Here is a 16,379-nt window from a genome sequence, read left to right on the forward strand (position 1 = left end):
AGTTTGCTCTCTCCTCTTTAGCCTGGTCACAAAAAACTTTTGAAACAGATCTCAGGTGAAACTCAGCCAGACTTTTTGTAGCAATCTCACATTTAATTGTTAAAATGTCATAAATATAAAACAGAGAGGAAAAAACCATATCACAAAAATTCTTTAGTCTACACTTTAAACTTTCTCATTTTTTTTTGGCAGTGAAATTAAACAATGTTAACCTTAAGTGTGCTTGCATGCGTTCTTTCTTTTTTGATAAATATGGATGCTGAGCAGGGAAAAGCAATGATGAAAAATACCAAATGGAGCTGAAGCCCCAAATGTTTTCAAACTCAGTCATTGAGAAGTGCAATTTTCAAGGGCCAGATCTTTAACTGTGCCCAGCACCCAGAAAACAAGTGCTTAGCACTTTTGAAACTCTAGTCACTTCAGTTCTGTGCCCAAAGGAGAGCAGTTTGGATCTCTTGAAAATCTGGATCTGGAAATATTCATTATCTATTGCTAACCCTTTGGAGACCCTGGACATATACACTAAAGACAAGCGCACAGACCGTGTCCTTAGCATTCATTTGGCCTGCAGTCTGGAAAAAGGCAGTGTCTGAAAAGTGCCATTGCCCATCTGCTTTGAAATGCCAATAGGGTATTCATGCAAATACCTGATTCATTTATGGACCAGTGTCAAAAACAATGTTTAGGGCCCAGCCTGCCACCATTGAAGGCTCTGGTAAAATCCCTATTGACCTCAACAGAACCAGACACAGGCCATCAATTCTCAAGGAGGGAAAGAAATGGAAAGCACTACAAAGTACTGAGCACCCTAACTTCTCTTTGTTTTGGGGGGGCAGTGACAGTGCTGAGCACCTTGCAGAAATGAGGCCTCACAGTCCAATCCTCCTGCCACTGAAATTTATGGTAAAACTCCCATTGGATTCACTAGTGTCGGACCAGGCCTGAAATTACTATCCTTTCCTTTATCCTGGCTGTAAGGAGGGAAAAGGAATTGTATTCTGCTATATGGAGTCTGCTTTGCCTCTACAGTGTGTCTCCACTGATTTGTGGGTGTGCGTGCCTACATGTAAGTTAACACCTCCAGGTTTGGCTCAGAATAGTCATGTCAATTAGTGGATGTCACTCATCTTTGAAGAATGTGACAAGGCGGTTTATGTGGTAATGTTGTTTTGGTTTTAATCAAGCCCTGTTGCAGATCAAGTTCCTCCCCTCCTTGCCTGCCTCAAGATGAATAAATACCCAAACAAAGCTGAAATACAGGGTACTCGATGGAGCACGAAATTGTTACCACTTACTTTTCTACCTCTATTTTTTTCTAACTTTCTTCTCTCTCTCTAACTTACTGCCAAACCTATGAACAACTAAGCCAGTGTTGGTTACCTCTACTCCTGTGTAGGCATATCTTCAAGCTGTTCCTTAGTTGGTGTAAATCAGCAAAGCTTCAGTGAAGTCACTGGCGCTATATCAATTTACACCAGCTAAGGAACTTGCCTACATAGCCTTCACATTACTAGATGGTTAATTTTTCATGTAGGAATGTACAGTACAATAGGAGGTAATTTACATTCCTTAAAATGTCTGTGAAAATGATACTAAGAGTCTGGGGGCAACTTATTCCCAGGGTAGAGGGCAGCACAAGGCCTTAAATCCCAACTAAGTCCACTATGAGGATTCATGTGGTGCATAGGCTTCTAACAGGCGTGAATTTAATCCATCAGCATCACAGTAGTGCTCCAAGATATGGTTGCCAACCCTCCAGGATTGTTCTGGAATGTCTAGGAATTAAAAATTAATCTTTAATTAAAGATGTCATGTGATGAAACCCCCAGGAATACAGCCAACCAAAATTGGCAACCCTACAAAGAGAACATTACCTTCACCTTGTATTTGATATGGATCGTGTACCTATCATACAGCTGTAGACCATTACAAAAGTTTAAAGACATCACAAAAATCAGTTCCAGCTACAAAAAATAGCAACCACACTTACAGAACTCTCTCCACACTCCTAAATGAAAGAAATGCAAAAGAGGAAACTTCCTCGCTTAACACAATACCCCAAGAGACACCTGTGTAAATACAACAGGTCACCATAGCCCATGTAGGTCTCATGCATGAACAAAAGCTCAGGTGGCTGATGTAAGGCACACAAAACCCAAAAGAGTGATATACAGGCTATTCAAACTATTCAACGCATCTTAAATTGGGCCTCCAGAAAATGTATGACGAAAGCCTGCATTAGAGTATGCAGTTCAGGAAATGAAGGGCACACCCAAGTTTTGTCGCATGAATATATTCAATTAACACAAAAGCACATGGTGTTGGCTGCCTATTTATTTATTTATTTGTGTGTGTGCCATTTACAACCATGAATATTGAAAATGTGGAGAGAATTAAATACATAATACATTGGGCAGGTGTTTGCACTGCATGCGCTGGCTTTACTTTAAAGACTTTCTTTATAGCCTCCAGAGCATATCAATTAGGATTTTCAGAAGCGCCTAAATGATTTAGGAGGACAAATGCCATTGACTGAGTCCTTTTAAAGCATTTTGAAAATCCCACCCATTTTGTCAATGCGTCCTAATATGGGAAATGTCAACGTGCAGATATTTAACATGGCACAGGATATGATAGCTACTCCAGTGAGTGTGTAGCCCTAAAAGTGTGATTGTGCCGGTGGTAACATGGGGCACATTCGGCCTTTTTCTTTGCTAGCACAAAAGGTGAATAGGTATTGCCACTGCTATGGTCATCCTACTCTGTGAGGGCAGGAGGCAGGGGGTCTGTTTCACCCTTGGCCGTTATGCAAAAGTTGTATAGATTACATTAGAAACCAATAACTTTCCAATACAATAAGTAATTATATCCCTGCTTTAGAATTCTATAGGATGTTTCAAAACTTAAGTGGAAAAAAACAAGATTCCCTATTAAATTTGTATATGTTCTTACTGTAATTTCTATAGTATCCCATTAAATCTCTGTGTTAAACCTCTTCCTTTCATCCCTGTTAATTTCTATAGCATTTTTACATAAGAGCATGTATACTTTAGAGCTACTCTATTGGTTTCTGTCCATCCCATCACACAAAAGTACTAAGAAATGACCAGCAGCATGTGACTATGACTGGATAAGGAAAGGGGCATGAAACAGTGCATATGTAAGTATGTATTTCCACCAGCCAACCTCCTGAAACCAATGAGAGTTAGGAGCCTAGGTAGCTTGGGCACTTAGAAAATCCCACTATGTGCTTGTCTGCATCTTTAGGTGCCTAAATAACATTGATAATCTCCCCCTAAGTCACTTTTGAAAATTGGAGTTAGGGTCCTATTCACTTAGGTGCTCTTGAAAATTTTCCCCCAAGTGTCTGCATCATGTTAGTTTTTCTATTTTTTTTCTTTCAAATTATAAAAAATAATGATACTAGTAAATACTTAGCACGTGTAGAATGCTTATTATGATTGTCAAAGAACTGTATAAATTCTAATGCATTAAAACATATCATCAGCATTAAAATAGAAAGTATCTGAAACCAGGTCTGGAGTTGCTTCACTTTAACCAAAAAATATCCCAAGTAATAATTTCAATGTCACTTGATCAACAATTATAAAAAAAAATTGCTCCCAGGCTGTGAAGTTGGATGGTAAATAGCAGCCACAAATTAATTAAAACAAGCAAGCTTTAAACCCCACAATAGAAGGGGGGTTATTATGGAAATGCTAATAAACCTTTTACCATTCTAATAAAAAAAAAAAATGATTTGTCCATTGTGCAGGGCAGTTTGTTCTTGAGTTAATACATTAATGCACATGAGCACAATAACAATTTTTTTTGCCAGATAGGATTTTTTTAAAAAATTTGTTTATTACTGACTCCTCCCTTTTATATGGGTGCATGATTCTGCATGCATCTTAGATATCCTGGCTTCTCCTCTCTTCAGCTTAGATAAGCCAGTTCCTGGCATTGGTGCAACTTGGCAAGCCTCCCATAAGAAGAACCTGGAATAACAGTAAGCACACTGCAGTGGAAATAATGGAGCAGCTCCTCAGGTGGGGTAAATTGTGACAATTGAGGACCTGCTCCAACATCTCATTATTGGAAAATGATGTTGTCTGATGCTATCTGGTAGGAGGACAAAGTGTGATTTGCGTTTTCAGCTGTTTCATCCACACATAACCCCTACAGACTAAGCAATGTAGATAGGAATAAATGGCACAGATAATGTACTTTCATGCTAAATGGACTTTACAGATAAACTTTAAAATTCAAAGAACACATGAAAACTAGACATCTCATTCACGTAACTGTATATTTATTTCTTTTTAAAGAACACTCCTTAATTGTATTGTAATTCAATATACAAACTTGGTTTCACAGAATTATAATCTACTAAATAGCACAAAAGATAACCCATATTTTTGTTGTTTTTTTCTTGTGTGAGTGTGTGTGCTGATGGCAGTGGTAACCCACCACATCTTCAAACATATAGGCATGGGTTCCTCCTGGCTGTCCCCCAACTGACTGAAAACCAATCCAGATGGTGTCCTAAAGATACTGTATTCTTGAAGAACAAGAATACTTTCTTGCCCCTAAACTCTGTGCCCTGAGGATGTCCACGGTTGTAGTGCTCTCTCTCTAGCCAGGAGGGCTGATGACCACAGTTGTGGTGTTTGTCCTCCTGTCAGGAGGGAGGACAGGTAGCCTTCCCTAAAGTTGATACCAGTATCACTATAGGGATTGACCAACTGGAGGTGTTCGAGAGCAAGTGTCCATCTTCTTTTCTCCCTGCACCCCATTCCCACCATGCTAGACTCAAAGTGCGAGCCCTCTGCAACACACCTAAGCTCCACACCATCAGTTTGTGCAGAGACACCCAAGGTCACTCCCAAGCTTGGGTCTGCCACACACAGTGCACAGCACTGCTTGCCAAGCCATTGGGCCAGCCGACAACCAAGCTCTATGGAGTCAGATGTGCTTTGTCACCTCATTTTTAAAGACACTCCAGTATAGGTTTGCGTTGACTATGGCCTGACACTGCTTTCCTTGAAACCAATGGCACAAAGCCCATTGACTTCAATGGCAGCAGATCAAACCCCCACTGTCCAAATGAGTTACATAAAATTGTACCAGTGATGCACTTGTACATATTTACATGGGGTGGAATGTTTTCCCATTTTTTTAAAAGGAGAATATATAGATCAACATGTTCACATAAGACCAAATACTTTTAATATATTTATAACTGTTTTATAAAGCTTTGAAAAAAGTCACAATAGCACATTGTTTTTACTTTAATGCTTTACGGTACTATCAATCTGAAATCACAATCAGCACTTAAGTTATAGTCAATCCAGCAAACAAGAGACAAAAAAATTACAAGAGTTAAGAACTGGCTGATACATCCTTTATCTTTTTTTTTTTTAAACTAATGCATAAGTGCAGAATAAGATAAGATACTCTAGTTTAAATATCTTGTTTACAATATACATTTTTGTTCTAATTATGCAACAGTAAATCCCATGCTTCACATAGAAAAGCAATTCACGACATTAAGAAAAAAATTTACAATTTATGAAACAAAGTAAATAAATATTAGTATTACAGAATCAGAGCTGTACATAAAAGCTTTTCAGTTTTAATCATATAAAAATATGCTTTTAGTGCAACCTCACATATATATTGATGCTGTTTTGCTTTACATCATTTAGATCCAAGTGTCCAAAAAAGGAAAGAAATTACATTTATTACAAAGCAGATACACAAATTCTAAAATATGTACAAATTACTGCTAAAAAAATGCTTATAAGAATATAAGCAAAGTAAAGAAAAGGCACAAACATCTGTACAATTTAAAAGTACCAGACCCAATAAGAATTTCAAATTTCATTTTGGTCAGGCTCATGATGACTTGTCATTTTATCTAATTCTTTTGATATAACAAAAGTATATATAATAGCAAACTACTGTAACTTAGAACAGGCATGCTGTAAAGTTGAATACTTCTACCTTTAGGGAAAAAAAGGAGTGGGGGGAATAAATGTATGGGTAAAAGTCTTCAGGCATCTCAGATCAATGCAGTTTGCTCTTCTCAGATGATGTATCTTTTCTTTCCTGTGTGCTTGATGGAGATTCTTTCCTGCTGGGAAAGCCTGACTGTCTGACATCCACACAGCTCTTGTTGTAAAAGGTGGAATGAGCTAACGCAGTCTGTGATGTACCAAAACTGTCCTTTTCACCACCATGCAAGTCAGGATGGGTGGCTGAAGCACAGGTCTGGCCTGGTTCAGATCCACTAAAGTGTTTAATGCTAAAATGTGCACTTTCTAAGGGCTTCTGATGTGGCTCAGAAGCCCTCTGCGGCTGCTCCGTCCCATGCAGAACAGCTTCTTCTGTGGCGATTCGCAGAGAGGCTATGGCTTTTGTACAAGTCTGTATGTTTTCTTCCTGTTCCCTTTCTGTAGCTATTAAACTGTCTTCTGAAGTGCTTTGTTTCAGCAATGAAGAGGAGGATACATTGGATGGAAAAGCTGGGTGCAAAATGTGAGGAGAGGTACATTTCTCATGATGCTTAGAAATGATATAGGATTCTTTTGTAAAGGTTTCCGAAGTTACTCTTTGCTTTTCCTCAGAGCTCTCACTCTGCAGGGGTAAGATGGTCGGAGGATGTAAACCTGATAGGGCCACAGGTATTGAATGGACCATCTGGATACCTCCAACAGGCATCATGGGGATAGGTGCTCGAATTTGTTGCTGGGAGTGTAATGGAAGGTGACTGAAGACATAGTCAATAGGACCATCAGGGAACAGGCTAGACCCATGATGATCTGAAACTCCTTTTTCTCCATACACATTGAAGTAAGGACCCTGAGACAATCCCTTTCTCTGTAAACAGAAAAAAACAAACAGTCAGTATTGCTACTCACAAAATCACTCCTGAAGCTTTCATACCTACCAATTGTTCTTTTAAGCTGTGCATGTGAAACAATGACCTTTTGTTCACATAGCAGCTTTCATCCAAATGGATCCCTTAAGCACTTTGTAAACTCTACTAATTGCTTAAACAAAGGACATAGGGGATACATAGGGTTCTCCTGCCCTGAGGGACGCCTCCCTCTGAGGTGACATGTGGTGGCTATTTTACGGTGCACAACACCAACGTACAACATTTTAGGTTAGCAAATGAAGAATACTATATTCAACTGAAACTGCAGAGGAACTTTGAGGCAAGTAGAGTCTATTGCCCCAGATGAAATTTGGCTGGGACATCAGGGTCAACACCCCTATTCTTGCAAATTGTGTAAATAACTACAGTGCTGGCGTTGGCAGTCTGCATTTGGTATCAGATCCTTACAGCAGGGAAATAAACTTCTTAGTATGAGAAAAAAATCAATTACACACACACATAAATTTTAGTTCTGGTGAAAGTTGCAGGACTGAAGCCCAGGAGACTAAAACCCTCTGTTCCACAAAACAGGTATGACACCAGTAACATCAGAGCCAGCTTCCCCAGACTGCCTCATCTCATAGCGCCTCTTTGTTGAAAGCCTAGTTCTATTTCCATGCCTGTTTAAATCCTTGGCCTCCATTGACAGAAGGCAAGTATTCCTACAGTGCTTCATACAACAGCAGCCCAATCCTGATTGGGGCCTCCAGGCACTATTTCAATATAAATATGAGACAGTACAAAGAGTGGCAGTTTATTTCCGGTTGACGTGATGGTTTCGTGACGTAGACACTTATCCACTTGGAATGGGATTGAGGCAAGGAAGGGATTTTCCACAGGCCACAGTACTGCAATCACAAGATACTGACTTTTGGTCTTTCTCCACCAGTTCCTGTCTTGAAAGAGTGACCCAGAACTGAAACGCTCACCTCCAGTCTGTACTAATCACATCCCAAGCCACTCAGAGCCCCCTCCCATTTGTTTTTTATTTGACGATTACATGTTGCTTATTGGTGGTCAGCGAAATAGTGACGGTGGAAACATAGGACTATATTTGCATATCCACATAGCTTCCAGAGACTCTCATCAGAATCAAATGACTACAATCCTAATCACTGCTTTAAAGTGGAGGGATTGAGTGACCATGAGTCTATTAACCGCTCAAGAGCTGTGCAGCTAACCACAGTGCTGGTGTGAGCAGCCTGGAGATTGTGCCACAAAATGCCAATGCATTAGGCATCAGCACTTCACTGGGAAATCCTAGTTTTCAAGTCATTAACCACCCACTCGATCCTGTACCAGGGAACTGGTTTAGGGGACAATTAAAGATTCAGTGTCTGTGCTATCTGATGGCTGAATCTCACATTACAGGGCAGCTTTGTCATATTCAATATAAATCAGTGCTGGGGCAGCAGGGGTGACCTGAGATATGTTGAACTCAGAGAATAATCTATGTCAGGGTTTCCCCTATATAAGAATGGGACATTTAAACCCCATTAAAAAAAAACCCAAAAAAACTGTCCTAGGAAAGCACTGCGGCAATTCACTATGCTGCCAGAGGAGATACAAAGCTTGAGGAATAAAATGGACTTGCCAGACCACCAAGCTGACAGTGCAGAAAGACATAACTATTTCAGTGCTCCCTAATGCACAAGCTTTAGAGAGTCAGCCTGCTCTGGTTTTAGAAATTCATGGTCCCTCAGCACAGCTGCTAGAATTTTGTTTTCCTTCTTTGGTCTGCCAGACTGTTTCTCAATCTGACTGTCCTCTTGAGTGTTTCCCAATCCACGATCTCTGACGCTAGCACATCGCACAAAGACTTGACCAGAATAGAAACAAAGCAATGGCAATGCAGAAATTGGCTGCAGAGCAGAGCAGAGTAGCTCTTAGACGAATGCACCTAGGAGCATGGAACCCCTAATGGGCTAAGAGTCTGGTTTCCTGTAAGCAATAACTTCCCCCTGTTGTAGCCAGCAAGAATTTCAAACAGCAGCAAGCAGTCAGTACACCTCACATAGAAATGGCTAATATGATACAAGCTGCTATAGGGTTTAAGATCCTGCAGTGTCCTAGATGTACTTAGAATTATACAGGGGCCCCACATCACAGTATTCACCTCTGGATCCACGTGAGCCTCCTAACACTCAGGGGTGTTCAAATCCAGGGTTCTGGTTTTGAACCATTATAGAAATAGGTGCCAGCTGAAAAATTCAAATGCCAGTTCACAGACTGAATCCCTCTAATCTCCAAAATCTGAGAGAGTTTAGACTGGGATTTGATTCAGGCCTATCTGCATTTAGGATGAAATTAAGAGGAAAGATTAAATAAGAGTAGGCCCTCAATTACGCACAGACATCTCTTCAAAAATGAAATTGCTAGACATCAGATGCAATGCCTTACAATGTACCTGAGTTGCGTGCAATCCTCCTTTTCAATGTGAACCCTGCCTCCACTACAGTTTACCAGCCCTTCTGGACCACTCAACTCCTGGCCACTGCTAGCGATACTAATCTCCTCAAAACGTGAAGGAAGGGGAAGGGCCCCCTGCACTGGCCAGCAGAGCGGACACTGAATCTCTTTAAAGGTCAACCATGCTGATGCTGCAGTATATGCCCCGAAGACCCCACCATAGCACAACCCCAACACACCCTAATGCAGGGTTGTGTCTTTCAGTGCAAGGTAGATAGCAATGTAACTCGCCAAAAGAAACGTCATTGTGCGCCAATTTCACCATAGTGTCAAACCTACTTTGGAGTGAGTGTTTTGTGAGTTAACTGCTATTGTAGAGCCAGCAGAAGGCATATATAATTTTTCTTTTTTTGTAGCCCCCTACAAAAATAGTTGCCTTTCTAATGTTTTCTTGAAATTCTTCAATAATAATAATTCATAGGTATACAGTGCTTTTAATCCCAAAGCACTTTACAAACACCAAAATGCAGCCAACCGGAAATGGAGGGTGGCAGCCAATCAAAGCCCACCAGAACAATGGGGAAAAAGGAACATTTTTGGCCAAGGAAACCAAAGCAAATCCTTAACTCACAAAAACTCCCATGGGAGTTTTAATTTCAAGGCACAGCAGACAAAGTTAGTCCCTTCTTATTCAACTGATCTGATAACTCTGTGTATTCAGAGTTTGGCTTGTTTTACAGACTAAAAATATATATATTTTTGTACAGTTTTTCATTCCTATTAGGATTGTGGAGCCAGCACAGCTATGCAGGAGTGAGCAGGATTCTCCTCTGATTTCTTCATCAGTGACACAATTGTTAATTAAGTTCTAATTACCAAATCCTGAAAATGAAAAATAGTCCACTTTTTCCCCTCTTACAGTTTTCCATTACAGTAATCTCAGGTGTTATTTGTAATAAGAATAGATGTAAAAAATTACCCAGAAGTGTGTTTTTTAGCTTCACAGAGTTTAAGGCCAGAAGGGACAATTAGATTATCCAGTCTGACCTCTTGTACATCACAGGTCACTACATTTCACCCAGTTACCCCTATTAAGCCCAATACATGGTGTTTGATTAAAGCATATTTTCCAGAATGGCATTCAGTCTTGATCTGAAGACAAGAGATGGAAAATCCTCTATTTCCCTTTGTACTTTGTTCTAGTGGTTAAACACCCTCACTGTTTAAAAATTCTGCTTAATTCCTAATCTGAAATTGTCATTTCAACCACTGGTTCTTGCTATGCTTTCTCCACTAGATTAAAGAGTTTTAAAAGTAGCTCAGTCATACTGATGTCCTCTCTAGGTCTATATTCTATATCCAAAAATGTGAAGGAAAAAACCAGGAGAGATGGCAGTGAATTACTGCCATTTATTTATTATGGCATGAGTTTTATGTATTTTACTGAAATGGATCTGACGTTATCTCAGAAATGTTGTAGTCCCAGGAGCCAATCTGAAAGAGCAACTGACGGTACTAAACACCTCTCAAAATGTGTTAAGCACCTTGCAGGACTAGGCACAGCACTCACAGCGTAATTATAACAGCAAGAATTGTCACGTTGCCCATGGGGAAGTTTGTCACATCCCCTTTCACCAATTTTATTACACCTCCAGGAATATGTATATCAATGGAAGTGTCTCACATACAGGATATTTAGTCATTCTGGAGCCGTATGGCTCTCTGTTCACTGTATAACAAAGTCAGCTGTGGGGTCTCATATAATATTCATTCAATGCCAAGATACTATGACTGATAAGTGAATGACTATTTTATCCTTTTCTTTGCTTGCTTAATTTGCCAGTAAAAATGGTTTGCGTGTCGTTTTTCTGCACTAGCTGCAGTGCTTCAGGGTGTTTATGTTCCTGTCTGTGGGATGCACTAAAGTGTGCTAAAGTGCACGAGGAAATTAATGCAAAAGTTTAGAAATTACTACTCTGATAAGTCCACAGTTCCATTCTTCTCATTCAGAGGAAAGAATCATAATTGTAGTGAACAAACAAGACAGATGACGTAAAAGGAGGACAGTACTGCCATACTGTCGGAGGAGGGGATCTACAGTTCTGTCATTGATTGCCTGTATTGAACCAACACGTGTTGATGAAAGGCAGTGTGAAAACAATGTGACCAAAAGAAGCATCCTAAACAAAAATGAAGTGATTCCTTAAATCATAGAGTAAAATAGATTTGTGAAAAATATCATTTATTTACTCTGACTTATATTACCGTAAGGAGCTTTGCAAATGTTAGGGCTTGTGAAAGGTGCTGAACTGACAGCTTTTGAAAGCCAAGTCTCTCTCATTCACAGAGCAGGTACAGCCTGGGAACCGGCACTGCAGATTTTATTTCCACTGTTCCATCGACATTCTAACAGACTAACTGGGATGAAACACATGCAAATTTGAAGATAGGTCAGCTTCCATTCAGTCCCTTGTGTCACCCATGTGACTGCCAACTGCGATGGTGGTTTGTGTGATGTAAACACTACCATCGATGATGACAATTTCTAGGCCCTGATCTTGCAAAGTAGTGCATATAAACACCTCTACACTCCCATTTGGAGTCTCATTTACATCAGTACTTCTGTTTATTTCACCTGTGCTTCAGTGGTGTACCTATGTACATCACATTGCAATATAAAGGGTCTTACTCACTACTAGTCTGGACTGAGTTTCAGCTGGCAATTTGGAGGTGAAAGGCTCTACATTTCATTACCAATCCATAGGAGCAACCAGAAATCACTCGGTAAAGTACATTTTAAATGTAAAATAGCTCATGAGATCACACCAGATTACACCAGATCCTCAGTTGGTGCAAATCAGCATAACGCCATTGAAAGTGAAGTCAGTGGAGCTACACTGATTTATCTCAGCTGGGGATCTGGCCTCAAGTCTGTAATGTTCTGTACCAGGCTACTGCAAGTGGCTGAGTCAAAGTTGTGACTTGGTTCACATCAACTATAAATTTCCAGTGTTCTGTCCTCAAGTTTCTGATGAGGCTCCAAGCCTCCTCTTTCCTCCTCCTCCAGAAGTTGTAGGGGAATGATTCCAGCATGCAAGTTTACAAAGTTCTTTTAAAAGTTCTGTACAGGTTAAATAAGAGCACTGGTTTGGAAAATAAGAATTGAAATATTCTTTCATACTTACTCCATGTCCTGATGGAACGGTTTCAGACTGTAAATATTGACCCATAGGCAATGCTGGATTATGGTACAGACCCCTCCTGGGTGATGCTGCTCTCCCTGAAGCCATGTATCTTCTCTCCCTCCTTGGAGACAGGTCTCTTCTGGCAGATGCATCTTTTCCAGGTGACATTGGCCTCCTCGGTGACAGATGACGTCTTGGTGAACTATCCCGTCTCGGTGATAACTCTTGTCTCAACACAGCTTCCTTCCTTGGGGAAAGGTGTCTCATTGGTGAAATCTCTCTCCTTGGTGATAAATGCCTTCTGGGTGACAAATCTCCTCTGGGCATTAAATACCTCTTTGGTGAATTATCTCTATATGGCGAAGAATCATACCCTGGTGAGGACTGTTGGCTGGAAGGTGAGAAGTCCCTTGGGGATGAGCTGGGCTCTAATGAAAGCATATAATCCTCATCCATACAACTAGGTATGTCTAACCTGTCTTTGTCGGGCTCTGAATCAGTACTTTTGCTCTGGAAAAACCTCTGATATTCTGTCATCTGTGTGTCTTCACATGAGTCGCTTGATGTTATAAGATGAGTAACCTGAATACTAGGTAAAGTAACCAAATAACTGATCAGGGAGGAGTGTCCCATTGAAATGGAACTGTCAGGAGAAGCCCCATAGGTTGCCGCTGCAGCATTCACTGACAGTGAAGAGTATCTGGGGGGCTGGGGACTGGTGCTTCTCGATCTCGTTTTTGGTGTTGAGTCTCCCTGGGTATCATCAAAGTCATCGTCATCCTCTTCATCATCGTCGTTGTCATCTCCGTCATCCCCATCTGATTCCTCAGCATCAGAAAACTGGTGTTCTGTTGATATGCCTGCCATGCTGCTGCTCTTCTCTGCTTCCTGGTTCATGTCTTCAATGTTTTCTGAAATAATCATGGCAAGTCAATCAAGTGCGCACAGACACACATTTCAGGTCCAATCCTGCACCCATTGCACACTCAGAACATCCTTTGGCATCACTGGACAGAAACTAAACTGCAATTCTTAATATGCATAATAACATTCAACCCCATAATCAACCTGAGTGAAATTCACCCCTGTGGAGAAGGCCAGCCCAAAACCTATCCTCCATGCCTCTGCACAGGGGTGAATTTCATGTTCTTTGGACACTATTAAAATTAGAACACTTAACACCCAACACATTAGAACTGTACATGAGACAGAGGACATTTTAATGGTAAGAATTTTTTCCCAGCCTCAGTAGCTGTAGTATTAAATAATTAGAATTCACCTCAAACAAATGTGTCAGATTTATTTCTGTGTTTATTGTTTGTTGTTAAGATACCCAAAAGACTTTTTTTTTTTTTTTAAATAAAACCTCTCCCAAAAATATTCTTAACTTATCCTCTGACGTCATCCACTATGCCAAAGTATAATGAGTCATCTGCATACTACAAAGACCACTCCAGCTAAATTAACTCATTGTGACATACCTGCTTCTTCAGTTTCGGCATCATCCACAGATGTCATTGATACTCCCAGCTCTAGGCATTTTTTCATGTGTGCTTTAGACTTCATATGTTTTGTTAGATTTCCTATCAAAGGTACAGAGATGATGCTAATTAGTTGACATCAGCGAAGAAATCTCTCCCAGTCAGTTTTTGTTTTTCTTTTCCCCGCCTAATCGATAGAAGGGTTTTTAGGTTAAAAACAAGCAGAATTGACTCATTCAACTCAATCCCCATCAGAGCCAGAGTAATTTAATGAGTGTGGGATTTTACATCTTCCCAAAAACTGCTCAAATAAACCTCTCTCTCTTCAGCAAAATAGTGGCAGTAGTTCAGAGAGCTGATAACGGACAATGAACACTAACGTATGCATCAATTAAACCCTTCTTGTAAGTACTTTGAAGGCCATTCCAACCTAGCCCTTTCTTACTCATCTTCCTCTTGTGTATTATCATATCACCCTTTCTTCCTATTCTTTCACAACTGCCAGCCTCAGTGGCCTGTATGTTCGTTTTTTTCACAAGCAACTTCATGTTTTCTTCCATGGCACTCCTTATGCATGGAACAGCCTCTCTGAACTCATCTGTAAAGCCACAATCCTAGTATCCCTCAAATCCCTCCTCAAGACTAATTTCTATCATGATGCCAAAGGTAAAATGCCACCCAATAATGGCTAGGCAGGGAACTAAACAGGGATTACAATAACACTCCCTCTATTTGTCTGTTATGCCTCCTTGTAGGTTCTTACCTCAAATGAGTACCCGTTCCTACAGTTAGTGAACGGGCTCTGCCTGTGAGGCGCCCCACTGATTTCAAGCATGATGTTGCTTGTGGGCAAATAGGCAGAAGCCTGCCAACACAAGGTTTATTGCAGGATTGGGACCTTTGAAAGTGGGTTTATTAGGGAATGTCTTTTACTCGGTGTTTGCATAGTGCTTAGCACAATGGAGTCCTGATTCTCTGGTCACCAGTGTTATATAAATAAGAAACAACAACAACATATCATTTGAAAGAAATAGAGTGACAGGATACACTGTAAAAATGATTAATCTGCTTCATGTACAGTGTTTTGAAATAGGTTGTTGCTTTCACAATGTAATTGCAATGTAAGAAATTAGTGCAGATTGCAGGATCAGGGCCAATATGCATATATTTTAATAAACATTATATACATATATTATTGAAGTAACAAAAAAAAAAATCACTAAAAATACCCCTCAGCTAGATCTGATTGCCCCATGACCTTTCCTGAATAAGATAGCTAATTATTTGCAGGTATTATGGAAAAAGTGGGTCTTGAGGAATGATCTGACGAAAAAGAGGGGAATGGATCAGTCCATGTATCGAGGGCACAATGGAAGAAGGCATGAAGACAGATGTTAGAGAAGTGAATTGACAAGGTTAATATCAGTAAATAAATAATAATCCTATGAGATGAGTATTTTTATATCTATTTTACAGATGCGCAGTGAAGTTAGGTGACTTTGCCAAAGCCACATAGTGCCATAGTGACAGAGCAGGGAACAGAATCCAGAATTCCTGGCTCTGTGTCCTGTCCTCTAATCACCAGACATGATTTAGTTCAATGTGAAATATTCAGGAATCCTGACTCTCAGTTCCTAATGGTTGCCATGCAACGTCAAAACCAGTCTCTGAATCATTCATATTTGACTTGTCAGCCCACTGGGGAATATCCTCAGTGCAGGTGTGTGTGTGTGGTGGGGGCACAGGGCTGCACAGGGCAAAGCATGTGGATGTTCAGACCCCACGCAGGACTTCACAGCTCTTTTGCATCACAGATTGACAGTCCTAAAACTGCAGTGGCAGTCACGCTGCCGCACTGCTATTACTTTGTGACCCGGGGGGTAGGATTCCTTCCCCTTTTACACAATGAATATGTCCAGTGCAGAGCCTAGTCACTCAGGCAGTGCACGGGGAGTGGGATTTGACCTCATATCTTTTCTTTATCAGTATCCAAATGATGTTAAGAAATGGAGAGGAGGAGACTCAAACGTGTTATTTACATGGAAAATGCTGTTAAAGAAATTGACTTTTTTTTTTTTTTTAAAGAGGTAGTTTCAAAGCAAATCCTAATTGCAATGAATATCATTAGCCATGGCCTATGGGTGACAAATGGAAGTTATTTTTCAGTGCTGATAAATACATGTGAACGCAAGCTATCAGATCTTTATTCATAATTAATGCAACTGTGGATGGAGTGGCCCACCTGGGAGTCTGTGGATTTGTACATTATTTATAAACTTGAAACTGAACCACTGTACGAGACCCTGAAGGCATGCTTTCCTCTGCAGCTGAAGCTCTGCTTCTGCATTATGCCACTACAAG

The 16,379-nt window shown here is 40.4% G+C and overlaps 1 protein-coding gene across 3 annotated transcripts in view; it reads right to left on the reverse strand.

Annotated features, from left to right (window-relative positions):
• Positions 1 to 4,295: 4,295 nt before the first annotated feature.
• Positions 4,296 to 16,379, reverse strand: part of HIVEP2 (HIVEP zinc finger 2) — a 157,607-nt gene continuing 145,523 nt past the window's right edge. For all 3 annotated transcript variants that reach the window (XM_067542345.1, XM_067542343.1, XM_067542344.1), the window contains 3 exons: positions 14,019 to 14,120; positions 12,538 to 13,448; positions 4,296 to 6,882 (listed from right to left, as the gene is read on the reverse strand). In XM_067542345.1, coding sequence (XP_067398446.1) covers positions 6,070 to 6,882; positions 12,538 to 13,448; positions 14,019 to 14,120 — 1,826 coding nt within the window. In that variant the 3' untranslated portion in view covers positions 4,296 to 6,069. The remainder of the gene's footprint in view (positions 6,883 to 12,537; positions 13,449 to 14,018; positions 14,121 to 16,379) is intronic.

This window comes from Emydura macquarii, unplaced genomic scaffold (genome assembly GCF_026122565.2).
Source record: "Emydura macquarii macquarii isolate MOO-44397 ecotype Brisbane River unplaced genomic scaffold, CSIRO-AGI_Emac_v2 contig_705, whole genome shotgun sequence".
In the NCBI taxonomy this organism is placed as follows: domain Eukaryota; kingdom Metazoa; phylum Chordata; order Testudines; family Chelidae; genus Emydura; species Emydura macquarii.